The sequence below is a fragment of a genome, unplaced genomic scaffold (assembly GCF_019419815.1).
Source record: "Pyrus x bretschneideri cultivar Hongxiangsu unplaced genomic scaffold, Pyrus_bretschneideri_v1 Contig8, whole genome shotgun sequence".
In the NCBI taxonomy this organism is placed as follows: Eukaryota; Viridiplantae; Streptophyta; class Magnoliopsida; order Rosales; family Rosaceae; genus Pyrus; species Pyrus x bretschneideri.
In genome coordinates this window covers 10,695,896-10,722,978 of record NW_025999820.1, presented here as the reverse complement: position 1 = coordinate 10,722,978, position 27,083 = coordinate 10,695,896, and the positions used below count along the sequence as shown (strand labels likewise).

The following is a 27,083-nucleotide window of genomic DNA, read 5'->3' as shown; positions in this document are numbered from 1 at the left end:
AGGGCAACGGAAAACGAACAAAGAAAGAAAACACCATGAACTCAAATCAGAAATTTATGGAGTTGCCGGCGAGTCCACCTATGTCTACAATACCTTCTATATAAATGCTGATGTGATGACATCAATTCAGAGTCACTAGAGAACAACTTCTGTGTAAACTTATCGAAAAAAATTAAAATAATCTCCGAACAATGCAATCAGCTGCATCTAACTAAATCCGTTCAATTTAACTCGATCATGTACCTTACCTAGAGTGCTTAAAAATCATATCGAGCATGTATCTGCTTTCTGAAGAATAGTTCACCATATCTGCCTTCACCACGGTGATCTTCACCCTCTGCTCATCGCCATACATCTCCTCTTTGACTTTAAGCTTGAACAGAAACTGATTAAAGATGCTGCTCTGGACTATGTCTCCAAATCTTAATTCATCCTGCTCTTCGTACTTCAACAAGTACAGCTCCTTTGCTGAGCATCCTAAGATCTCTTCCCCGGCTTCCTGAAAAGCTGTCGCCCAAGTCAATCCAGTGTGGTCTTGAATTTGGGCTTGAAGGAGATATCTGTAGTCGCACTCATCGAATTCTTGATTGCATCTGTCACATTGCCATCCTCTGTTTCCTGACCTCGACACCTTTTTGTTGCACTGCCTATCCCCAATCATCAATGGACAAGCTGTGTAACAGAAAGAATCTGTTTTAATAAAAGATATCGTCCCCTTCACAGTGCCCCAGTCTGGCTTAACTGATCTTCCAAGACCTTCGTCCCTGATCTGAGAAACAGTTTTGCGTATCTCATTCTTAGTTCCTCCAGGAACAGTGTCCTTAGAAATGGAGACAAAAGCAGTATCCTTGCCCCCTCGGTCAAACCAATCTCTCAAGGTACGAGCATCAGAAATATCTGGGTTTATAAATAGCTGTGTAGAATGAATTGTTCCAACAGACTTCCCACTGAAATCATTAATCTTCCCAGCTTTAACAGCTAAAACTGGGGAAATCCCAGAAGCCAACATCTCTTCAAGCTTTAGACCTTCCCTGTTGCAGACATCCCCCCAAAGGGTTAGCTCAACGCTCTTGCCTGACCAATCCTTTAGATTCAGAATTCTTCTCTGAGTTTCCATACCGTTCTTCCTCATGATAGGAACAGAAGGATTGACAGATATCACAATACCAATAACATCAACAATAGAATTACTTTCAGCATTTTCAATTTCACTAATCGGCCTGAAGTTGAAGTTTTGCGCTGGTATGGAACCATCTTCATCAGGGCAGAGGTCCACAGTTGAACTTGCATCCAAAGTTATCTCCCAGTCATTCTTCAGATGGTTGAAATTCTTCTGGGCAGGTTTCAAGCTTCCCTTTGAAATCAAGTAAACTCTGCCAACCTCAATAATATCATAGAAGCGGTCAAGAACAGCATTGAAGCAGGTAACTCGTATTTCCCCTCCTTCAGAGTCAAGGAGGTCAAAAGAGAAAACTTTACCATCTCCTTTAGCATTATTATACCGACGGGGATCCCCTTTTGCTGTAACCCTTGCCTTGATAGCCCATCTTCCCTGATAAGGATTCAGAGCATTAATAGGAATGATCCGTGCTGGTGCCTCGTTCTTCATGATTGGGCCATGATTTTTGTACTGTGGAGGTGGTTGGTAAGGAGGCTGAACAGTAGCTCGAAAATTTGGCCCATCGTGTAGAGAGCTTTGAGGATGAAGACGAGGTCTGACACTCAGCCTCTCAGAATGAGAAGTAGGTCTAAGATTCTGCACATTGTGAACAGGATTTTGCGAAATCATATGATTACCAGCTGACCGCTGAACACTGCCATTACGCAACACATTTTGAGCAGCTGAATCAGGTGGACCATATGGTTTTGGATTCCCAATCATGTCAGAGTTCAGTATGATAGTTTCCATGTTCAGCACAACAATAACCCTGTACAAAGAGTACAATTCAAAGCTCGCTGCACACTTAGATACAGAAAAACGAAACAAATAATCATACAGAAACACATTCTTGTGTCAAAACACTGCCGACTCTTTACATTCATTCACAAGGTTTTGCAACTGACAATGATTTCAAGCTCTTCGGTTAATTTTTAAGTTATCTTTCCTAAAATACAAACGGAATGCATTATAGCTTGTGATTAAGAAAAAATCATCCTAGCGTAGCGCAAATAACATTCTTCATTTTTGAAGTTAGATGAACATGAAGCACAGAATTGCGACAGCTAACTTACACCAATCTACATAATCAAAATAAACTACTCAATTACTATATACAAGCTAATAAACTGATTCATCAAATTTTGAAATCTCAATTTCTTTATAGAAAATCGCATCTGATCATAATTGTTCAATCAACCACAGTTTTATCAGCTCAGATTCAGACTCCATAGCACACATTTGGTTCCAAAATCGCAATTCAGATAATTGAATTAGAACCCTAACATTATCACAAACACATTCTAATCACAGATTCACAAGCATAATCTCATCTAACAATCAAAATTAATTTTAATTAACCAAACAGAAAACGAGAGAGAGAGAGAGAGAGAGAGAGAGATACGGACTGGCGGTTCTGGAGGACGGTGCTAATGTACTCGGTGAGCTGGACGACGGAGCTTATCTGGACTCGGTTGGTCTTGATTCGGTCGTTGAGCTGCGAAGAGATCATGGCATGCTGGCACGAAACGCCGTCGGAGACCATGAAACGGTACCTCTCCTGCGTGCCGATGAGCTTAATATCGACCACCTGCACCAACGGCTTCAAATTCACGTCGCCGCCTATCATCGCCACGACGGCGTTCGGCGTCAGGTTCACAGGCATTCTGATAAACCCTAGTGATACGCGTGTGTCGGTTCGAGGAGGACGCCGACGGCGAGGGAAGGTAGATTGGGAATTTGACGAGAGATAGACGACGGAGTGAGAGGCCGTTGTGTAATTGGCGGGGGCGTTTGGGAGGAAACGATCGAGCGAGAGGGATTTTGATTTTTGGAAATTGGTTTTTAGGGGTTTATATAGATAGGCGCTCTGGCTATTTGAAATTACATTTATGTCACCGCCCTTCTAATTTTTTGTCTTCTTCCCGGCGCATTTGTCCAAATTGGAATGTGATTTTTTAAAACCATATTATTTTTTGTTGGAAATTTATTAAACAAAATCTAAAATACGAAAAAAATATTTTTTTTTTAATTTTTATCAAACCATAGATTTTGTTAGATTAGCCGTTGATAGATTTCGAACCTAGTTTATCATGTAAGAAATCAACTTATTTCCACCACTGTGGTAAAGGACCACTTGCCGAACAAAAAAGATTTGAATTCATGTGAACATTCATTTTTCTGAAGAAGATAAAAATGCCCTCATTGAATTATAAAAGTCGTGAATTATGTCTAGTTTAAATATGAGATGAACAACCATCCATATGACTATATCAAGAGTCCGAATAATTTCTCTACTTTGCACGCCCGTTGGCGATAAATAGATATGCAACTACCGACCGCTTGGGTCCTATTATACGTATAGGACTCACTTCTGCTCATAAATACTTTAGCTAGAAGAGCTTTTACTAAAAGAATTTAGAAAATTCTAATTAAGCGCCCAAGTACTACATAAATAAATACGCTTCTTCAAGAAGTACTTTCGGTGGTGTAAAATCACTTTTAATCTTTCTTGAAGTAATTCCAAACAAATCCTTAAATCTTTTTTTAAATTTTAATTCGGACGCAGGATCCAGTTCTTTCGTTTTAGTTCAGAATTGCAAATTGAACAAAATTGAGCAAAAGAAGCCGTCTTGAGTATGATAAAATTTGAGAAACGCATCGGCCCATATTTTGGTGCCGAAAATTTGACACAGGAAACCAATATAAATGAAGAAGTCGACACTCGAGTTAGAAAAGAAAAAATGGATGTCGATCTCGGAACATATGTGATGAAGGACTTCAAGCCACAATCGGGACTGGGGCCTCGACCTCAGTCGGGGCCAAAAAAGGCTCTGCAACAGGGGCAGCTAGTGCCGGCCTGATATATACGTCCTCCTTCGGTTGGTGAATTGTAACAAGGTCGGGTAAGGGGGTCTTGGGGCCTTGCTTGCCCTTGGGATCCCAATCGAGCATAATCTTGACCTTAATACCAAGCACACCCTGTATGCAAATATATGAAGTGATCAGTTGATTAAGAACGGTGAATGATTTGGATAGAACAAAAGCAGCCCATGAAACACAATAAGAAGAAGCAAGAAACGGGTGAGTGGGACTAACCTGTCTAAGGAGGACGTGCCTCACAGCAGAATCAATGTATTCGTTGACTGGCTGACCAGAAGAAATCATGTATCCGTCTTTGAACTTCATGGACTTGGCTCGCGCAGCCCTTAGCTTTCCACTAATGATCACCTGTTAACATATCACTATCAACTGTTAATGTACCAATAACATCTAACATCAAGTTAAAATTGCTTGCAACAGGAAAATCAGCCGAAAACTGCTAATGACCAACCTCACAACCCTTTGCTCCACTTTCCATGACGAATCTCAAAACACCATAGCAAGCCCTGAAAGGAACAGTCATTGGCAGATTAGTTACTGGACATCCATTTGACATATTAAAATGCATACCAATATGGAGTCCATTAATAAACATAATTGAGATCATTGGCAGTGCCACCATTTAGATAAACTTAGAAAATTACTCACCCTCGCCAACTCAAAGATATATAGATTTCAGAGCCACTGATTAAAAAAATAGCCTGACTACTAGAAATCACTGTTCGGCTGAGTATCAGTGCCTTTGTTTATACTTCTGAATGAGTGCCAAGCCTACCTAAAAGTAATAGTGGATTACAAATATGTTCCCTCCCCAAGGTTACAGCATGAAAACAAGGGCATTTCACAAGGAACATCTCACGGAGGATGTCAATCAATTTTGTCAACTTCCGACACAAATTTGCTGTGAAAACACCAATATGCTTTGTAGATGACAGGACACAGAGCCACTGATCCCAAAAGAATGAGCCTAGAGATTACGGTTTCACTAAGCATCGTTGCCTTTATTTCCAGTTCAAAAAGAGTACCAGAAACCACAGGTGAAACTACCAGTAATGGTCTATTATAAACATGTACCCTCCCCAAGGTAACTGCAAGAAAGCAAGAGCATTTCACGAGCAATATCTCATGGAGGTTGTCAATCACTTTTGTCAACTTCCGACACAAAATTGATATGAAAACACCAAAATGCTTTGTAGATGACATGACACAAATCACAACGCCAGTGATTCCAAACAATAGCCTGATTACTAGAAAAATAGATCAAAATGAGTGTCAGATACCCCGGGCCAGACTAACAATAATGATCCATGATAAACATGTACCCTCCCTAAGATTACTGCATGAATAAGAACATTTCACGGGATTATCTCACGGAGGATGTCAATCAATTTCGTCAACTTCCGACACAAATTGGGTACAGAAACACCAATATGCTTTGTAGATGACATAAGACCAAATCTAACAAATTGGAAAAATTATCACTATATGTTTGAAATACAAACTACATCCAATTACCAAAAAAAATAATTTGAAGTCCCATTCCCAATTACTTTAAACGGAATACTGTTGGATTACATATAACTATGGTGAAAGTACACAGGTAGCAACAATTAACCATTTACCCTCCGCACGGTTACTGCATGAAAGAAAGTGACTTTCATGAGGATGATGGAATGGAGGATATGTATCAATTTCGTCAACTTCCGACACAGAGCTGGTATGAGAACACCAATCTGCTTTGTAGATGACATACCCACATCTAAAGAAAGCCAAATCAGAAATACAAATGCTGCACATTTCCAACATACAAAATACCCAATATACCTATTCCTCATCTTTCTCCAACAATGTACATTTTAATAATAGTTCTAGACTGTCTAATGAATTGACTCGGCATTCGATCAGTAACAAACTAAAGTTTTGAGATGGAATCATATACCTGCGGACGGCAAGGCCACCGAGAAGCTTGTAACGGAGAGACTCGGCCTGAGCAATAGCGCACAGCCCTCTGTTGTTAACCTTCTCAGCGTAAAGCTCAACGCTGTTTTCCGGAAACTTAAACCGCTTCTGTACAACAGAGGTTAGCTCCCTAATCCTCCTCCCCTTCTCTCCTAAGAATATACAATGCCCACAAATCTATTAATTATTTAACATAAACACTCAATTAAATCACAAAAACATCGATTATTTAGCTCATTTCAAATGAGAATCATACCGAGAACGTTTTGGGTTCGGGTGGCTCGGATGATGATCTCGGTTCGCATCGGCGTAACCCTAACTTCAACGCCGGAGTAGCCATCTTCGGCGAGCTCTCTCGTCAGCACCTCGTTCAGCTCGGCGAAGAAAACGCCGTCGGCGACGAACTGCAACCAAAAAAAAAGACGAGAGCTTTAGTTGAAAATGAGATTGATTTTCTCGCTTTTCTCGGGGAAACAAACAGGGGAGGAGAGGGGCTGACCTTTCGCTTCTTGCTCATTTGGGTCGCAGTCGCCATGGTTGTGGGTGTGAAAGTTGCAGAGATGGGATCTGAAATGTGGTGGCGGGAGCTCTGAAAACCCTAACTCTTGTTTGGCACCGGGTTTTGGGGTTATAGATAGGAGGGGGTTTATATGCATAGGTGGAGATGGATCGGACGGTTAGATCTATGGACGGACGAGATTTGTCCTAGACTTTATTTTCCATTAAAAAAAAATTAAAATAAAACTAACACAAACAACATCAGTTTTCAGTTTTCACTATGTTGGAGCATGTCATGACTTCAATCTCATGGTCATGGATTTAGTTTTTACTATAACAACATCGTTCTAAATTTGAATCTTATGGACGACAATAGTTGATGAAGAAACGTCAACTAGAGTTTAAAAACGTATATTAGATTGGACTATTTAAGGAGCGGGAAATTCAAGTTTACACATTTTTCAACATTGAGAAAGTAATTGCCAAGATCTATATTTAGTAACTGTAAACACGAGAAATTCCTGAAACACAAGAGACAAGAATACGTGTACAAAATATATATTTTGTATTAATGATTTTTAGGGTTACAATCTCTTTGTAATTTGGTCCTCTGATTCTATCTTCGAAGGGTGTAGGTTTGTGGATGAATTGTTGATCCAAAGGGCCGTCGGAGCTTGATCTAAGGATGAACAGTTGATGAATGATGAACACTTTCTTCAAGGGGCCGTCGGGGCTTGATCTTGAGTTGGTGGGAGTTCTTCAAGGGCCGTTGGGGCTTAATCTTGAAGGAGGATGGATGATGAACGATGAACACTTTCTTCAAGGGGCCGTCGGGGCTTGATCTTGAGTTGGTGGGAGTTCTTCAAGGGCCGTTGGGGCTTGATCTTGAAGGATGATGGATGATGAACGATGAACACTTTCTTCAAGGGGTCGTCGGGGCTTGATCTTGAGTTGGTGGGAGTTCTTCAAGGGCCGTTGGGGCTTGATCTTGAAGGAGGATGGATGATGAACGATGAACACTTTCTTCAAGGGGCCATCGGGGCTTGATCTTGAGTTGGTGGAAGTTCTTCAAGGGCCGTTGGGGCTTGATCTTGAAGGTTGGTGGATGAGCGGATCTTCAAGGGCTTTTGGGCTTGATCTTGAAGGTTGGTGGATGAGCGGATCTTCAAGGGCTTTTGGGCTTGATCTTGAAGGACGATTGGATGTGTGGATTTGTTGAGGTTGTTGATCCAAAGGGCCGTTGGGGCTTGATCTTAGGATGAACGGATGATGAACGATGAACACTTTCTTCAAGGGCCGTCGGGGCTTGATCTTGAGTTGGTGGAAGTTCTTCAAGGGCCGTTGGGGCTTGATCTTGAAGGAGGATGGATGATGAACGATGAACACTTTCTTCAAGGGGCCATCGGGGCTTGATCTTGAGTTGGTGGAAGTTCTTCAAGGGCCGTTGGGGCTTGATCTTGAAGGTTGATGGATGATGAACGATGAACACTTTCCTCAAGGGCCGTCGGGGCTTGATCTTGAGTTGGTGGAAGTTCTTCAAGGGCCGTTGGGGCTTGATCTTGAAGGTTGATTTGACGAAGAACGAAGAGTGCTTTCTTGATCCTTCGGGATTTGCTTGAGAGCTTTAGAGTTTCAAGGCTTCTTCCTTTCTTCCTTCTTTCTTCCTTCTTTCTTCTTTCTTCCTTCTTTCTTCTTTCCTCCTTCTTTCTTCTTTTCAAAATGAATGCCTTTGGCCTCCTATTTATAGAATTCCAAAACTTGATTTTTGGATTTAAATAATCAGATGAAATAAATCATTTCTGCCAGGTATTGACACGTGTCCTATTTGATGACTTTTCCAATTTATTTCGATTTTTCGTTGAGTCACACGCTACATGTAAAATTTATGTGATACGTGAGCGTTGAAATTTTAATTATTGGTCAACATTCATTTCACCGAAATTTTGATGTCTACAAATGCCCCCATTTCAAGGCGCGTCGTAGACATGTGCTTGTCACGTGTAGAAGATGCGTTTTGAAGTCCCTTAATGTAGATGTCAACCCAAGGGCCGTCGAGGCTTGATCTTGAATTGGGCTGGAAATTTCTTCAAGGGCCATCGAGGCTTGATCTTGAGTTCGACTGGAAGATTTTCCGGTTTCCTCCAATCGTTGATTTCCGCAGGCTTACTCTTGAACTGAGCTGGAGGATTCTTTTGGTCTCCTCCGAAGGTTTGAACTTACTCCTTTGATCTGGAGTTGAATTTGATTCAAGGGTGGTGAACACTTGATTTTGAATCGGACTTGTGATTTCTTCAAGGGCCATCGAGGCTTGATCTTGAACTGGGCTGGAGGATTCTTTTGGTCTCCCCCTATCGTTGATTTTCCTTTGTGCTACTCTTGAACTGGGCAGCAGGATTCTTTTGGTCTTCCCCGAAGGTCTGAGCTTACTCATTTTTTTCTGTTTCTTTGTTCAATCTCTCCAATTCGTATTGAAGAGGGTTAGAGGATAGCTCAGCATATGCAGTCGTAGCTTGTCTCCACATGCTTCAATGCATCATTTTCACTTGCCTTACTTGCTCCCCTTTGCAGAAGTGGTATTTCCTTATGCAGGTTTAGCATCTTCTCTTGTACTATTTGTTCCTGATGCAGGAGTTGAATGCAAACCTTGCATTTGAATGGACCATCACTTCTTGGTGGCAGCGCAAGTTTGAGTGGAGGTTCCGACATATTGCTTTCTCTGTCCTTGTCCTGGCAGGTGAGAACAAGGGCAAAGGAAAAGATAGGGGAAAAGCATGATATGAGATACCTTTGCTTTCGCCCTTGATGATATGAGATACTTTTGCCTTGGTGTCATTTGTTTGCAAGGGTATTCCCGGAGAGGAAGAAAACTGAGCATTTTGAGATGCTTTGCTGGGAGTGTACTCTCGGAGGTGAGGAAGAGTTGGGCATTTTTTTTTTTCTTGTTTGCAGGTTTGCCTTGCCATAAAAGATGAAGGTCGACATATATAGGGATTTCCCAATAGCAAGTGGTGGTACTGTTCTTTTACCCTTGTCGACAAACGTTTTGATCCCGCAAATTCGGCTTTTTGAAATAGTGACGACTCTTCGATCTTTGAATACGCCTCTTTGATTTCTGAACGACGCCTCTTCGATTTCTGAACGAGCGTCTCTTTTGACAAAGTGGCACGCGTTTTCTGAAAAGCAGAGAAAGCGTCGCCGAACTTTGCGCTTGTCAGCTAAAGATGTGTAGCTGCGATGATGACCTCCACGTGATCTTTTGACAAAGTGGCACCCGTGCTCTGAAAAGCCGCGAAAGCGTCGCCAGCCTCCACGTGTTTTCAACTTTGTCGGAGATCTTTTGACAAAGTTGAACGCGTTTTCTGGAAAGCCGAGAAAGCGTCGCCTAACTTACGCCGGAAAATCCAGCTTTTGAGATTTGCAGAGCGATGTCTCTTCACTTTTGAACAAGCGGCCCTTCGATTTCTGAGCAAGCGCCTCTTCGTTTTTATAGAGGTATTGATCACCTCTAACATGCACACTTCGAAGGTTGCTCATTCCTGAAAATCATCTCCGGCCTTTTGAGTTTTAACTCCATCCACCCATCTCTTTTAACACCTTTGAAAAATGGCTAACCCATCGAACCTTAGCTTAGAATTGAGTCTCAGCAGTGATCCGGTTACGCCGCTTCAAGGTAATGTATGGTGTCCTTCTTTCTTATCTTCTAACGGTCCTCTTACAGGTGAAGACTCCGTGATGCAGGACGCCACAACAGCTACAATAGTAGCTAGGAACCTCCTTACTCCAAAAGATAGTAGGCTGCTGTCAGGACGGTCCGATGAGTTGGCCGTTCAAGAGTCCCTCGCTCTTAGTGTTCAGTGTGCGGGCTCTGTGTCCAACATGGGCCAACGCCTGCTTGCTCGGTCCCGTCAAGTGGAATCATTGATGGCAGAGGTGGAAAATCTTAAGCAGGAGATTAAACAGCTTAAGTACGAGAATAGAAGTTTGCATGTGCTTGCAAATAACTATTCGTCGGGCATGAAGAGGAAGCTTGATGAGATGCAAGAATCTCAAGGTCGAATTCAAAGTGACCGTCAAAGGCTTGCGTCTTTTTTCCAGAGACACCTTTTTCCTGCATCATCCAGCGTTCCACCAAGTATCGGGGCCTCGAATGATCTATCTTCGGTGCCTCCCGCTCCTGGAGTTTGGCCAAGTAGTGGGGCTTCACGTGAACGACCTTTGTGAAGGCTCCATCTTCCTCTTTCTTTGTTAGATACATTTTTTTTTTCGCACTTGTAATTGCTCTCGGTGTGCCTGGCACCGTGTGAGTTTCAAACTCTACAAAATTACAACTTGTATATAACAAATATGTCCACACATGAATGATGACCTTCATTACTTTCTTTACTTTTAATTCCAAAACTTGTACACACACACACGCATATAGGCCACTGCATTTTGCTCACTGCCTTGCATCTTCCAATTTTGCTAATTTAAACAATTGGCAGCTGATGCTGCCTTTGAAAGATGCTTCCCAATATCATCATTGCTATCTTTTTTTTTTTATTATTATTCTTTTTGAAAGATGTTTCCCAACATCATCATTGCCACCTTTTTTTTTTTTTTTTTCTTTTGCCTTCACGCCTGAAGCCTTTATATTATATATATATATATATATATATATATATTTCAGATGGTGCCAGAAGCATCATCATTGTTTTTTTTTTTTATTTTTTATTTTTTTTTTATTTTTATTTTTTATTTTTTATTATTATTCTTTTGAAAGATGCTTCCCAGCATCATCATTGCTATTTTTTTTTTTTTTTTTTATTATTCTTTTGAAAGATGCTTCCCCGCATCATCATTTTTTTTTTTTTCTTTATATAGCCATCTGCAAGGTTGAGTTCGTGGGTGAAAACCCAGGCGAGTCCCAGAAAAGACAGAGGAGATCTTTGGGTGTGAGTTGACAAACTTTGATTTTGTCAATCACATTCAAAGGCAGCAGCAGAGGCAAGCAGACGAATGAGATCTTTGGGTGTGAGTTGACAAACTTTGATTTTGTTGATCACATTCAAAGGCAGCAGCCATGGCGGAGATGCAGAAGCAGCCAGAGCTTGAAGTAGTGCAAAGCGTCGAGCTTCACGATCGGCTAGTCGTTTGACAGCGGTCACTGAAGTTCTTCGCCGATTTTGACCACGGTGGCCAGAGTGAAGCTGAGGGTCTTGCAGGCGAGGAGCTGCATGGATGGAGAGGAAGAAGTGCCTTGTCGTGTTCCGTCACTTTCTCTTAACCTCTCTTACTGACTTCATGTTCTTTTGTTGCAGAAAAAGGGGAGCAGAGCTCTTGGATTTGATTGGAAATTCACAGGGTGGTTTAGACCATTGATCAGGACAGTACCACTGAAGTGAAGGTGCTTGCTCATCGGAGAAGAAGCTACAAGCCTCCTCACTGCTAAAGAAGTTGTGCTCCTCCACCGTCACGGAAGGCTGATAGCTCTTTTGGAACGGAAAGCAGTTCATTGACGATGATGACGGCAAGGGGAATCTTGGGGTGGAACCGGAAGCGGCGCCGAAGTAGTTATTTGACGACGAGGAGCCGCTAGAGGACGAAGTTGTGGAGGCAGCAGAGGTACAGAACTGAGTGGAGCTTTGGACAGCCCTCAGAAACAGATATGAGGCCCTGCTCTGTTAAGGACACATTTGGTTCCACCACAAATGGATCTGAGGGAAACACCCTTAACTCTCGTAGATCCTTGCAAGATTCCGCCAGGGCATCAAGGCCAACATCTTCAATGTAATCCAATACCCAGAGGCGCTGCAGATTCGGGCATTGGCTAACAAGCTTTACAAGAGCCGGGCTTTGAATTATGGCATAACTCAAATTTAGTGATGTTAGCCCAGGGCAGATCGAATAAATAGCTGGAAGATATGATGGTACCACATCCCAAAATCCAGATAGGCTCTTGATTTCCTTGCATCCTGAGATGGCACGTGATAGGATTGTAAAGACATCAGGCCGCCACTCAGCTGAGTAGGCCCCTGTGCCTAAATCAGTCAGCCTAGGTGCCAGGCGAAGTAGATTGGCTAGCCTGTCAAGAGGCACGGAACGATTGAGCCGGAGACTCCTCAGGTTGGGACACCTAGCCACCAGGCGCTCCAGGGCAGAGAAACTCAACTCAGACCCCAAGCAAGAAATGTTAAGGGACACAAATGACGTGTAGGTATCAGGAAAATGGCTGAGCCAATGCCCACTCAGGTCCTCCACATCGCTCTCATGCAAGTCCAGCTCCCGTAGATTCCTGCAATTGGCAGCAATGGCGGCGAGTCCGTCAGTACTGAATCCCTCGAAAGCACAAGGAGCTTCATATTCTTGAAGGACTTGCCAATCAGCTCCAAGGTCTCGTCAGTGACGACCATCCTCTCAACTGCTGCTGTTGAGTGACATTACGGCCAAGCGGACGACCGAGAAGAAGACGGAGGAGGAGGATCCTTTGCTTTTCCCTTGGAAACTGATTTTCTTTTCCTAGAATTCTAATCCATGGAATTGGTCTCCCCATTTGGATTCTGCTCAGAAATCGTCGATTCCTCTCGGGAAATGGGGAACTCACTCCTATCCTGCAGCAGAGCACTCATCATTTCCTGCATACTCGTTTGAGATCCGAGCGCCTTCAGCGACGGACTGCTCGAAACACGAGGAAACTTGTCGCCATTTTTCGCGGCGGGATGGGATCGAAACGGTGGTTGTTCAGTGCTGTTGTTATTGTTCATTCCTAGCTGTGGCGTTCTGTGAGATCTGAGGAGAGAGAGCAGAGAGAGCGGTACACTGCAGTCGGGGGAAGGCAGATCTGGTCTTGCGATGGGGAGCAAAACTAGCAGGGAGAAGAGGAAAAAGGACAGCCTTTGGCTTGGTGAATGTATTTTGGTGGAAACCCAGATGGTGTTTTTGGTGAATCGGAGAGTAGTGAGGCTAATCGATGATCCTGGGCGCTTAGCATCCCCGCCGTTCAACAACCGAGCTGCGATCTCCTGCGCCTTCTGCTTGGCCTTGTACTCCTTGGCGACCTCCAAGCTCGAGTTTCTGAAGCTAAATGCAGCCCATGAAGAATTCGAATTTAGCTATTAATCACTGGGAAGTTTGGGATAGAATTAGGGTTAGGCTTCGACAAAAGAAGAGGGGAGAGAGAGTGTGGAGGTCGCCGGCGCCCAGCGTGGAGCCTGAAGGAGTTTTATGCATTGTGGAGGTTGATCTTTTTGTGGGCCTGTCGACATTTGCTTTCTTTTTATTTTATTTTATTTTATATTTTTTATTTTATTATTTTTTTTTTTATAGAGAATATATTTTTTTTCTAATACATAGTAACATATGTTTTTTTTTTTTTTTTTTTTTTTTTTTTTGAGTAGAGAATATATATATATATATATATATAGTAACATATGTATTTTTTTTTTCTTTTCTTTTGTAACCAACAACATGTAATTTTTTGTACAAAGAACGTAATAATATTGACTTTCATTAGTCACTTTTACTACAACCTCATTTTGATGTGACTGAACTCAAAATTAAACGTTCGAGCTACCTACGTACCCTTCCAACGAAGAGATCAAGTCGAAACGTAGTTCAAACGTTTTTATTTTTTTTATTATTATTTTTTTTTATGATGGTGTGACTGTACTTGAAGTTTTGAAGTTTCAAGTTGCCTACGTACCCTTGGTTGAGGAGGGATCAAGTCATGACGTAGTTCAAATGAGTGATGGTTTTGATGATGATTTTGCCGTACACAGTTTATGCTCTTGCGGGCCAGGAGCGTCTTGGTGCCGTTTGCATTTTCAGCTCATGCAGGCAAGGAGCGTTTGTTGTCGCCTTTTATGCTCGTGCGGGCAAGGAGCTTTGGTTGTCGCCTTTTAGGCTCGTGCGAACGAGGAGCTTTTTTTTTTTTTTGAATTTGTCAAACGATCTTAGAGGGGCATTCCTTGCAATCTTCATAGCAAGGAGTCTTGACTGAGTGATTGAAGAAGTCTTTGGGGAAGAAATCGCGCATTATGATGGCAACGGACGATTTTTGTGTCATAACTTCATCATCCTCAATACTTTCATGTAGCTTTGAAGGTTGACGGTAGCTGCTTTGCCCCCTTTCCGATTGGCGAACTTGTGGAGGAGGCCTATGTTTCTTGTGCATTTTCTTTGGAGTGACATAAGTCCATCCTTCAACTTCACTTGGCTTGACTGGCATGGTTTTGGAGCATGCCCCCAGCGGTTGAGGTGAAGATTTTGAGTTCAAAGAGCCAGAAGTGACGGTGGTATAGTTTGTCTTCACCACATCATTAAGATCTAGCTCGATGATCCCTTTCTGAGCCAACTTCATGATGAGATCTTTTAGCACAAAGCACTTTTCCGTCGGATGACTAATGAAGCGGTGGAATTTACAGTACCTTGGATTGTCAGTACGGTTCATATCTTCTGGCCGTTTGCACTCAGGTAGGTCGATCACCTTTTTGTCAAGCAAGTCTTTCAACATGGCAACCACGTCAGAGTCGGGGAATGGATAAGTCTTCTCCTCAAGCTCCTTCAAAGTGCGTCTACGTATCTCTTGATCACGAAAAGCTTCGGTTTGAATCGCCTTGCTTCGTGTAGGGATTTTGACTGGAGTTGTGTTGACCGTCATTGCTTCCTTGGTGGGTTTCCACGTTGCCTTATCCACCTTTGGCCCCAAAACTTTGTCATTCTTGTAGTCGGCGATCTGTTCTTTCTTCCCATGACGGTTGATGCTTAACTCCATATCATGGGCGCGGGTGGCTAACTCCTCAAATGTTCGTGGTTTGATGCCTTGAAGGATGTAGTGTAGTCCCCACTGCATGCCTTGAACGCACATCTCAATGGCAGAGGTTTCAGAAAGACGATCTTTGCAATCCAGACTTAAAGAACGCCATCTATTTATGTAGTCGACGACAGGTTCATCTTTCCACTGTTTCGTGCTGGTCAGCTCTAGCATGCTTACAGTACGACGAGTGCTGTAGAAACGGTTGAGGAATTCCCTTTCTAGCTGGTCCCAACTGTTGATAGACTCAGGTTCGAGGTCAGTGTACCAGTCAAAAGCGTTACTTTTCAGTGAACGCACGAACTGTTTAACGAGGTAGTCTCCCTCTGTCCTAGCATTGTTGCAAGTTTCAATGAAATGGGCGACATGTTGCTTCGGGTTGCCTTTTCCATCGAACTGCATGAATTTTGGGGGCTGATAACCCCTTGGCATCTTCAAAGCATCAATCCTCTTGGAGTAAGGCTTTGAGTACAGTATGGAGTCATGCGAGCTTCCTTCGTACTGTGTCTTGATAGTGCTTGCGATCATCTCCTGTAGCTTCTGGATAGAGAGAGATCTCATGGATGCCGTTGCTTGGTCTAGCTTCGGCTTCTCTTCATCTTCCTCCTCTGGTGGCTCCTCTTCTTCTTTCTTTAATGGGCCAACATTTGGGTCGACTTTCACGTCGAGCTGCGCATCTAGTTGGTTGACGAGTGCGGCAATCTGCAAGTCCTTCTCTTCCACAGTCCGTGTGAGCTTTGCAATTGCTTCATTCATCTGAGCTAGCTGCTCCTCGATTGAAGTTGCTCCAGTGGTCATGACTTGCATGGTTGTACTGCCGCTCGAATCAGCGTCGGAGAGTAGGGACTCTGAGTATTTCTTTGGGCTCTCCCCTTTTGATGCCCTTAGCGAGGCTAGGGTGATCACAGGCTCGTACCTCAGGTGCTCTTGTTCCTTTGACAGAGTTAATGCAGGGGCGGAAGCTGCGGCAAAAAGATCTCTTGCCTTACTTCGGGTTATGATGCCCGAAATATCACCACTTGCGGCGATGATGTTCTTGTTCTTTGCTTTGATTGCAGGAACAGCTTGATCCTTTCTTGATGCCATTTGCGTTTTTGATGATTTGAGGATAGAGATGAGAGGTAGAGATGGTCCCACTGGGCGTGCCAAATTTGTAAACACGAGAAATTCCTGAAACACAAGAGACAAGAATACGTGTACAAAATATATATTTTGTATTAATGATTTTTAGGGTTACAATCTCTTTGTAATTTGGTCCTCTGATTCTATCTTCGAAGGGTGTAGGTTTGTGGATGAATTGTTGATCCAAAGGGTCGTCGGGGCTTGATCTAAGGATGAACAGTTGATGAATGATGAACACTTTCTTCAAGGGGCCGTCGGGGCTTGATCTTGAGTTGGTGGGAGTTCTTCAAGGGCCGTTGGGGCTTGATCTTGAAGGAGGATGGATGATGAACGATGAACACTTTCTTCAAAGGGCCGTCGGGGCTTGATCTTGAGTTGGTGGGAGTTCTTCAAGGGCCGTTGGGGCTTGATCTTGAAGGAGGATGGATGATGAACGATGAACACTTTCTTCAAGGGGCCGTCGGGGCTTGATCTTGAGTTGGTGGAAGTTCTTCAAGGGCCGTTGGGGCTTGATCTTGAAGGTTGGTGGATGAGCGGATCTTCAAGGGCTTTTGGGCTTGATCTTGAAGGTTGGTGGATGAGCGGATCTTCAAGGGCTTTTGGGCTTGATCTTGAAGGACGATTGGATGTGTGGATTTGTTGAGGTTGTTGATCCAAAGGGCCGTTGGGGCTTGATCTTAGGATGAACGGATGATGAACGATGAACACTTTCTTCAAGGGCCGTCGGGGCTTGATCTTGAGTTGGTGGAAGTTCTTCAAGGGCCGTTGGGGCTTGATCTTGAAGGAGGATGGATGATGAACGATGAACACTTTCTTCAAGGGGCCATCGGGGCTTGATCTTGAGTTGGTGGAAGTTCTTCAAGGGCCGTTGGGGCTTGATCTTGAAGGTTGATGGATGATGAACGATGAACACTTTCCTCAAGGGCCGTCGGGGCTTGATCTTGAGTTGGTGGAAGTTCTTCAAGGGCCGTTGGGGCTTGATCTTGAAGGTTGATTTGACGAAGAACGAAGAGTGCTTTCTTGATCCTTCGGGATTTGCTTGAGAGCTTTAGAGTTTCAAGGCTTCTTCCTTTCTTCCTTCATTCTTCCTTCTTTCTTCTTTCTTCCTTCTTTCTTCTTTCCTCCTTCTTTCTTCTTTTCAAAATGAATGCCTTTGGCCTCCTATTTATAGAATTCCAAAACTTGATTTTTGGATTTAAATAATCAGATGAAATAAATCATTTCTGCCAGGTATTGACACGTGTCCTATTTGATGACTTTTCCAATTTATTTCGATTTTTCGTTGAGTCACACGCTACATGTAAAATTTATGTGATACGTGAGCGTTGAAATTTTAATTATTGGTCAACATTCATTTCACCGAAATTTTGATGTCTACAGTAACAAAATTAACAACTTCGTTGGAGGATTAATGTTTCTTCTTGGTCGGATGTAATCAAGAAAAGTGTTCATGTTCACCAACGGAAATGGAAGATTCAAACTTCAAACCTACATACAATAACATTGAAAGCTTGTTGTCGTAAAATGTTCTTTTTAGACATGGAGTATGGATTTGTGTTAAACCACACAATACATAGTATAACTAGATTTTTCACCTACAAGTAAAAAAAGTACCACTACACTAGCGGTTGGGGAGATATGTGTCAGCTTATGCATCAACTGTTGTGAGTCAGACAAACATGATCTTAACAAACTCAATTTTGTGGACCTTAAGGCCCAAAAACCAAGAAAGTAGCCCAAAATTTTATTTTTGGCTTTAGTTTGTGGTAAATTATGATGGACCACTGTCCGTCAGTCCATGTCTAGAAGATTTGGGTTGTATAAGTAGAAGTTTACTATGCCGCCCAAGTCCTTCCATTATGTTCTTAGCTGAAGAGAAATTTTGAAGGTAACACATGTACCAATTGTTTAAAAGTGGGTTAGGACTAGAGAGGATCCAATTATTAAAGGTGTGATTGGAGAGTAAGTTGATTATCGAGGGGAACGAGTTAAAGTCAACACAACTAATGAATAAGCTGAATGGAAACCTAACTTAGTTAATTGAAAATTCTATGGTCCAATAGGTAAATTGATTAGGCATGATTCAAAGAATTTAACACACTACATACCTCATTTGTATGGTGGAAGAAGTGTGTATTTTGCATAAGTTTTAGGGTATATATTTATATAATTAATGACACTGATACCTTATAAATAATAAAATACAGATTATTGAATATTGGGAGATGGACGCCTACCGAATTACAAGCACAAGAGTAGGACGAATTTATGTCTTCAAGACATTGCATTCGTGCAAGCTTGGAGATTGTCGACTCTCTTCGACTCTGTACTCAATTATTCTATTGTTGATGTTGTTTATGAGTTCGTCGTTATAACATATTTGCATTGTTAAACTACTTTGTTATTTGATATAACGCTAATCAATAATTTCTTGCTTATTATAACAAACATACAAAATGATGTTCTTCTTCTTCTTCTGTAATTATTACATATTATTGTTTTTCATATTTTCTCATATTGCTGCACATAATATTTGTTCATATCCAAATTATTTGGGGCTCGATGAATCTGTCTACTCACCACCAAACTTCTTTCCTTAGGGAAAAAGAAACAAAGTGGAGAACTTAAGGGACTAATATCATCATTACTGGCATTGTCATTAGGGCATAAATAGGTCCTTTCAAGTATGGGAAGTCGATTATTATAGTCTGATTACCTAATTTAGTTCAACTAATAATGATTTAGAGGGATATGTAAAATTACATGACCAATTGGTCTAACGACCTTTAAACTCCGCACAGTTGAATGAGGTTTCATGTTCGAATCACTAGAGTGCGAGGATGATATATATTTAACAATTTATAGTAAGTTTGATTAGTTTCAACATTGAGTGCTACGTAAAATGAATGGTTGAAAATGAAAATAGAAGATCTAATAATCGTATAAAATAAATCTAACGACTAAAACACATGTAATATTTCTTCGCAGCATTGGAACTATACCCGAGTGTCATGTTTAATTCGCCAAGATGCGAAGAGAGTACACATTTAGAGTGAGCTCGATACTAAATTGTGATTCATTGTGACTTTTTGTGAGTCGATTAATCAAAGAATTGTAAAACTTTGTCAAAAGGGGAAAACTAGACATTATGGGCTCCTTTCCAACCTGCAGTTTGCTGGAAATGCAAGGAACACAAAAGAAGGAATGGGCACAAAAGTAGATTCCCACTGCAGAATTGCACATGTTATAGCAATGTTTAATTTGTCTGGCCTGGTTTATTAGGGGACCAATTATATCTGATCTTTATAGTTTTTATTTTTCTTAATGATGATTTATTATTATACTCAAAAGTACATAAAGTAGGTCATGCAAAGTTAAGCGCAAATTAAAGATGTGGACAGCCAAGCAACAAAATAAAGGGTCTAATACAAGGACTTAAGCCCAAAATATACGAACAAATCCTAAGAATCCGAACTACTCGTCTACCGGAGGACCTGCCGTCATCGCCATTAGCAACCAAGGAAGAGGCAAAGAACAAGCCTCGATAAAAAGTCTTTAGAGGATGGGGTTGGAGCTTCGTACCCGATTCAATGTGTATCATTCTCAATCGATCAAGGAAAGGGTCAAAATTGACCTTAGGTATATCTGTTGACCATTGTAGACTCGGAGTCCACATATGTGGTAAGGATGAGGATGAGGGTGAGCATGAGCAACAATATGAGGCAAAGAAAAAGCCGAAATTGAAAAATCCAAGGCCCAATACAATTATGTATTTTTTTTAAAGTATAATTAGAAATTTATTTATATGTTACGTAAAAACTTTAATTAAAATAAAAAATTTCATAGGCCCCCGTCTAGACGTTTAAGTGTTAGGCTCCTGCCTAGACGCCCAAGTGTTAGGCTCCTGCCTAGACGCCCAAGCGTTAGGCCCTCGCCTAGATGCCCAAGCGTAGGCCCTCGCCTAGATGCCCAAGCGTAGACCTCTACCTGCCACTAGTCTAGTGCCTTTTAGAATCTTGGGTTTCAGAGAAGAATAAGAAGATGGGGTGGGTGTGCTAGTGATGAAAGGAAGAGGTGGAGGAAGATGGAAACCGATTGAATTTTTATGACAATCCCATTAGGGTTTTTTACTCTTCCTTTTTTCTCATTGTCTGCTCTCTTGCCCAAACAAAAACCAAGCTTCCTTGTTGTCGACCCTGATTTCGGTTGAGGTCGGTGGCAACCCCTCTCTTTTCTGAGTGTTTTTTTTTATTCTCAATTTTCTGAGCTTCTTATTTTTTAGCAATTGTCTCAGATTTGGATGTTTTCTTCTTGTCATTTTTCTTCATCCTCTTCCTCAATCTTCTAGCTCTCTTAGCCTAAGGTTTTCAAAACTTTTATCTTAGTTTTTCCGAGTGATTGTCTCAAATTTGGATGTTTTCTTCTTGTCTTAGTTTTTCCCCACCCTCTTTTTCTATCTTCTAGTTTTCTAACCCCTTTGTGATTACCTTAATTTTTCACAATAAACAAAGAATTCCATATTTGTTAATTAATTGTACGATCATGTTTATAACAAAGCATTCCATAATCGTTAATTAATTGTACAACCATGGTTTAGCAGGTTAATTGTTAGTTTATATATTAAACTTCATCAAGTGGATTACTAAGCAAAAGCACTTTTTTATTTGCATTGTTGGCCAGCTCGTATTAGGCGCGATTTGACGGTGTGATCAAGATTAACTAATTATAATTAGCACATGTGATCATTCTATATTTAATGTTGTTGATTAGCTGTTGTTCTCATTGTTCATGTTTATTCTATAAAATCTAATTAGGCATGGCCGCATGAGACATACCGTGTTTTGGTTACAAGGATTAGTGTGATCTTATGCAATATTTAGATGAATCTTCCCGTGGAATATGCACAACTAAGCAGACATACCGTGTTTTGGCGCTTAACGCTCACATACGAGGTCATAGTTGCCTAGTGCAATCTAGGGAGAAGCTAACATCTACTACGGATTCAAAGCGAACGTATGATTATTATACGAGTTTTTACATTGAGGAGTTGGTATGTTCGAAACATAACTGATTTTTAAAAATCTTTATTTTTTTGTCCACTGACACCTTTTATTTTGTCTCATTTTAATTTATTTACACTTTTTCCACATCACTTACCCTTTATGAATTCTTCATTCTACAATTATTGACCGGAACACTTCGAATGTCCGGTGTCCACGTTCGATATCCGGATCGAAGTGTGTCAATTTAATATCATTATACCGATACGATATATTCGACATAATCTACCCACTCAGGTGAGCGTTTACATAACTTCAATTTATTTTTCAGTTGATCTCACCCCTCCATTGAATATTCAAAAATCCAAAAACCATTTGCAGCAATCACACATGTGGGCCCCCGCTCCAAAGATCAGGAAATTAGGTTGCAAAATAAATGGGTCCATCAACAGAGACATGTACTCAATCAGAGAAAGTGAAATAGATGCCAAGGAATCATCAACTTGAGAATAGCCATAAAGGATATTTATTGCTTAAAGGCAATAAGTAAATTATAGGAAAGATTCGTAAATATAACCGGATGTATATAGTCTCATCAGCGTCTCTCTCAGCATGTGATATGAGCAGATAATAAGAGAGATTATTGGGATTATACACTCAATTTCAATACAAAAAGTTCCTTTAGTGGGAGAATCACTTAAATGTATATTGATGACATGCTAGCGTTATTTAAAATCAATCACACGCTACCACTTATCTTTATTTTATTTATTTCCGTACATCAGTGCATAGTTACTTCGAAATATCAATAACGTGACATCCTAGGTGCATAAAATATCTATGAGAGTGGAGGGAATAAGCATAGGATGGGGATTCTTTCCCCTCCCGTCCTCTCATAGTTTTTTTTCCTTCTCTTTTTTTTCTATTGTTTTTTTTTCTCTTTTTTTATAAAGATAAAATTTTGAACGTTTAAACAAAAAAAAAAGGAAAAAAAAGAGAAAAAAAAAGAAAAAACAGAATCCTTTCCAAAAGCGTTGGCATGGGGAAGTTGAGTTCAATCTACCAGAGAGAGTGAGAGAGAGAGAGAGAGAGAGAGAGGGGAAGCTTTGGGGCCCCTGTCATGTTGTTGGGGGTCACTGTTTATACATATCTGTCTGTCTCTTGGAAATATAGTGCTTTGTTTTAAACTACCTATGGAATACATTATTTTCTCTATCAGTACAATCAAAAGGACTGTCATTGGTTACAGCAAATATAATAAAATTAATAAATAAAAAAAATGGAAAAACTGGTCAAAAAAGCTCATCATCTCTTATCTGAGATTCTGTTCCTGTGGTGGTGTGTGATTGGGAACCAAAAAGATTAATCTAAAAGCTGCTTTTCCTTCCAATTATTTCAGAGCATCTTCACGCTACAGATGTATGTATCATATGCCTGTAAAAATATGTACCCAAACACAAGTTCTCCAGAGTCCACAGCTGAAAACAATAACAAAATCCATAAAAACAGCATAAAGAAGTGTGGGAAAAAGCTGTTTTGGCTTCATGGGAAGCAGATTACTGAGAAAACTCTCTCTCTCTCTCTCTCTCTCTCTCTCTCTCTCTCTCCAGTTCTTAGTTAAAATCAAGAAGAAAACTTTGAGAAAAAGGGGAATAAAGGGTTTTTGTTTCTGTGGAAGAATTTGCATCAAAAGTTAATCTTGAACCCTTGATCAAAAAGGAGATTCATAGATAGATAGTCCTTTTTGACAACGGCAAAAGTTAAATAAAAGCTGCACAGCTCTTACGGAATATATCAGCACTCTTTAAATTCCCTGAGGAATTATATGGTTTGACTCTGACAATGTGCTTCTCCATCTGCACCCAAGTTTGGATTTTCCTCTCGGTGATTTGTATTTGATTAATTAGAATATTGCTCCAATTAAGAGAGAGAGAGAGAGAGAAAGAGGAACACAGATAAACAAAAGAGCAAATATAAGCTTTTATTACCAATTAAGAAGATATGGAATTACACAAACACAGCGTAACTTCTTTTTATCTCTTCAATTAGATCCACAGTTACAGACTTACAGTGAAAAGCGATTCTGGGGAATTATTATCTAACAGATACAGCGGAGTTTACAGAATCTGATCAATTTTTCTCCTTTTTTTCTTTCTACCATCTCAACATGCAAAAGAATTAGGAAGACATTATAATCTCTCTCTCTCTCTCTCTCTCTCTCTCTCTCAAACTTTCTCTCTCTAAGCAGGCCTAATTCTCTTGTGCCCAGCTTTTCCATCAGACTTCAAAGCCCCGCTGGAATCTCCTCCCTCAGAAGAAGTATCCATGGATTTGGTGAAGGAGCTTGAGAGATCAGCATAAAGATCAACCACTCTCCTGATGTTGTTGTTGAGCTCCCTGATCAGACCCACATTTCTGCTTAAATTGTCAGGGATTTTGGATTCATGGTTGTGATTAATCTCATTTATCAGCAGCCTGTTTTGGTCCAAGATATTCTGCACTTGCACAAAGCTCTTCTGAAACGTCTGCAGAACTTTTCCATCAATTTGTGTGCTGCCATTGCCAAGCCCTGAGAATGTGTCACCCTCCATTGACTGGATTAAATTAAAACTCTTTTATTTTCTGAGGACTCAGAAAAATTCGGATCAGATCAGAACCAGTCCTGCAACATCAAGAACAGAAAAAGAAAAAGATTGTGATGATGGTCGAAAAAAAAAAGAAACCCCAATAAGCAAAATCGGAAAAGAAGCATACTTTAATCCAATTTAAGATAAAGTTCTTATCTTTTAGTTTTTTTACAAACACCCACAATCATAACTTCCTATCTGAACATGCTTGCACTAACCAAAACACCCAAAGAAAAAGTCGAAAAAGTGATTTCCGCACTCCCTTTCTCTCCTGCTGCCACACTTATCAACCTTGTTTTTGTCTTTGATTATGCTTTAACAAGTGTCAGAAGAGAAAAAGAGAGTGCGATAATCACTGCCAGAACATAAGTGTACACGAGACAGTTTCTGTGGAAAAAATCATGACCTCCAAGGGTTCTTCTTTTCCACGGGAGAATCAGAAAACAGACATGAGTTTTGCTGTGATTATAATTATTATTATTGTTTTTATTATTGTTTTTATGTGATTTATGATAAGATGGGGGAAAAAGCAGATCCCGTTTCCACAAAAGGGAACCTTTTATAATGTACTAAGAAAATACACAACTAAAGCTCAGAGTTCCCAAAGAAGAATCTCAAACACCCCAAAATTAAAATAAATAAATAAAAAATAAAAAGTCAGTCAATGATGCAAAGAAGATGAGGCCATGAGAGTACTACTGCTGCAGATACAAACAGCATTCTTTGATCTTTCCAGACAAAAGTACAAGAACTAAATTAAATCTCTTAAATCACAATTAAATAAATTAAATACCCCAATTGGGTTAAGTTAACAACCAAAAAAAAAAAAAAAAATCTAAATTGGGTTATTACAAGAAATTGAAAAAATAGCAGAAACCAGAACTAATTGGGAATTCAGAGGTACATGAAATTTGCAAAAACTCCTGAAGTGGAAAACAATACTGAATAAAGTAAGAAAAAAATAATGCCTGTAATAAAAAAAATATAAATATCTTCACAATCCAAATTTACACACCAAGAAAATATCTCAAATTTCCATTTGGGAAGAACCAAAAACTCCAGAAATCCACAATAAAGATCAGAACTTTGGAGGAAGAACAAGAAGCCGACATGGTCAATGTGTTAGCAGAAGAAAATTAAACAAAACCCATAAATTCAATATACAAAAAAATACATATAATCCAGCTAAAAAATAAATCTTCTTGCGTTTTTTTATTCAACCCTGTTTTTCTAAATACGTAATTAAATTATAATAAATTCGTACCTTGAAAATCTGGAACATTATATTCTGCGAAGAGACAAAGATTGAATGGAGGAGGAGGAAGACGACGACGGAATCCGAAAAAACGCTGCAAAAGATCGGCGATTGAATCGAATCTCCGGAACAGGAGAACAGAAAGAGAGGAGAAGAGAACAGAACACCACACCTCTGAATTCTGAAAATCTTTAGAGAGAGAGAAGAGAAGAGAGAATATGTAGATTTGACAGTCACGCTCACGCTCGGACCCCCTCAGAGTGTGTCTAAATATTTTAGCTCTCTTAATATATTGTCGTCGTATAATAGTATAAATTCCATATCTACCTGTTATTTCCCTATTTTATTTTAGAATGCATTTTGTTCACCACCTTGAAGTGGCGTTAACGTCATCTTACTTATTACTATTACGTTTAAATTTTAAGATTTGTGTCTGTCTATCATACATATCTTGAAATTTAATCTTATCCAATCTTTAGAAAAAAGGTGGAGAGGGAGATTTTTCAGAGTATCGGGAAGATGACTCATTATACCAAGTGTCATAATACAAGTAGTTGGATACTTGAATAATTTTTTTTAACAATTTGTAGTATGATACTTGGAATACCAAACCGTGTTCACGGTAAGTAAAAATATTTCCTTTATTTTATTTTAGATTTAGTTGGGATTTGCTTGTGTGTTTCCTCATATCCTAATATGAGTTGTCTATTGGTCTATTGATGAGCCACGTTGCTAGTGATTGATGATAGAATCTACAATTGTTGGTTGAATTAAGGTATCTAGAGGTTTGATCACATTGATGACCACATCTCTGATATAACCGTGTAATTTATTGTAATAGAATCATTTGATATACTCACCACATCTGTAATATAACCATTTAATTGACCGACCACATCTATATACATTGTAATAAAGTCGTTAACACTCATCTTTATGTATTGTATTACTTTGTAGTACACAAGCAAATGTTGCATATAAGTTTCTTGATAAAGTCTCATTGCTCTTATAAGGCGATTTTCACTAGGTAAACGTTCTTTAATTTTTGTGCCATGTGTGAAACCACATTTTTCTCATTTAATAAGCAATCACTTTGTAATTTTTCGTAAAGTTGCGATTGTTGTATTTTGTTTAATTAATAATAGTCGCCTTTTACCCTCCCCCTCCCTCTATTTTATAATTTCATGTGAATAAAAGATATGAATTGTTAACAATGTGTAAAACATGCATAAGATTTATCTGTAATGTAGTCTATAAACTCATCTATGTATTAATGATTGAACTTTTAGAATTTAAGAACCAACTTGTTTTAGACTCTAAAGCAATGTTAGTTAGGTTTGCATTTACATGCGAGATTCATCTGATATATACATGGAAAGTCTCTCAAGGGTTGGTTTACGTATGTTTTTGCTTGAAAGAAGTTTTGGTTTTGTGTGTGAATTAGATCCATATTTTTCAGGATGTTTTCTTTGATCTTAAAACACAAATTCGTTTCAATTTTCAATTGTAACATTTTACCTCTAGTTTTATACGTATTGCACATAGTGTAATGTAATACTAATGACGGGTCAGGATTTTCTTCAGATCCTTCCTATCCAGATTTTTCCGATCCTTTAATTCTCTGTGTTCTTCGATGGATGTTGGCTCCGATTACCGATCCACCATGCCCACACCATCGTCTTATGGCCTCTGGTTGCCCAAAACTAGAACCAAGTAATCCCAGATAAAGAGAGAAGAGAGTCCGAGGGAGAGAGAGTGAGAAGAGGGATGAAGATGAACAAGAAAAAAGTAA

General features: G+C 40.2%; 4 protein-coding genes across 5 annotated transcripts; all 4 read right to left on the bottom strand.

Annotated features, from left to right (window-relative positions):
- Positions 1-16: 16 nt before the first annotated feature.
- LOC103951918 (replication protein A 70 kDa DNA-binding subunit A-like) lies at positions 17-2,965 on the bottom strand. Its single transcript, XM_009363405.2, has 2 exons — positions 2,566-2,965; positions 17-1,928 (listed from the first exon to the last, which is right to left on the bottom strand). The coding sequence occupies exons 1-2, from the start codon at positions 2,820-2,822 to the stop codon at positions 245-247; spliced, it is 1,941 nt and encodes a 646-aa protein (XP_009361680.2). The 5' UTR covers positions 2,823-2,965; the 3' UTR covers positions 17-244.
- Positions 2,966-3,770: 805 nt separating this feature from the next.
- On the bottom strand, positions 3,771-6,651 carry LOC103951919 (40S ribosomal protein S3-1). Its single transcript, XM_009363407.2, has 6 exons — positions 6,498-6,651; positions 6,255-6,402; positions 5,979-6,150; positions 4,491-4,545; positions 4,256-4,387; positions 3,771-4,138 (listed from the first exon to the last, which is right to left on the bottom strand). Exons 1-6 carry the CDS (start codon positions 6,531-6,533, stop codon positions 3,938-3,940), a joined length of 744 nt encoding a protein of 247 aa, XP_009361682.2. The 5' UTR covers positions 6,534-6,651; the 3' UTR covers positions 3,771-3,937.
- A 5,419-nt stretch (positions 6,652-12,070) lies between these two features.
- LOC125473030 (protein TRANSPORT INHIBITOR RESPONSE 1-like) lies at positions 12,071-13,239 on the bottom strand. The gene is made up of 2 exons (XM_048575249.1): positions 13,080-13,239; positions 12,071-12,849 (listed from the first exon to the last, which is right to left on the bottom strand). Exons 1-2 carry the CDS (start codon positions 13,237-13,239, stop codon positions 12,071-12,073), a joined length of 939 nt encoding a protein of 312 aa, XP_048431206.1.
- A 10,132-nt stretch (positions 13,240-23,371) lies between these two features.
- Positions 23,372-25,573, bottom strand: LOC103951920 (protein ELF4-LIKE 3). 2 transcript variants are annotated; one of them, XM_009363408.3, is made up of 2 exons: positions 25,301-25,573; positions 23,372-24,071 (listed from the first exon to the last, which is right to left on the bottom strand). In XM_009363408.3, the coding sequence occupies exon 2, from the start codon at positions 23,998-24,000 to the stop codon at positions 23,650-23,652; it is 351 nt and encodes a 116-aa protein (XP_009361683.1). In that variant the 5' UTR covers positions 24,001-24,071; positions 25,301-25,573; the 3' UTR covers positions 23,372-23,649. The 2 variants fall into 2 exon arrangements, with proteins under 2 accessions (XP_009361683.1, XP_048431282.1); XM_048575325.1 differs by lacking the exon at positions 25,301-25,573 and adding an exon at positions 24,443-25,282.
- Between the last annotated feature and the right edge of the window lie 1,510 nt (positions 25,574-27,083).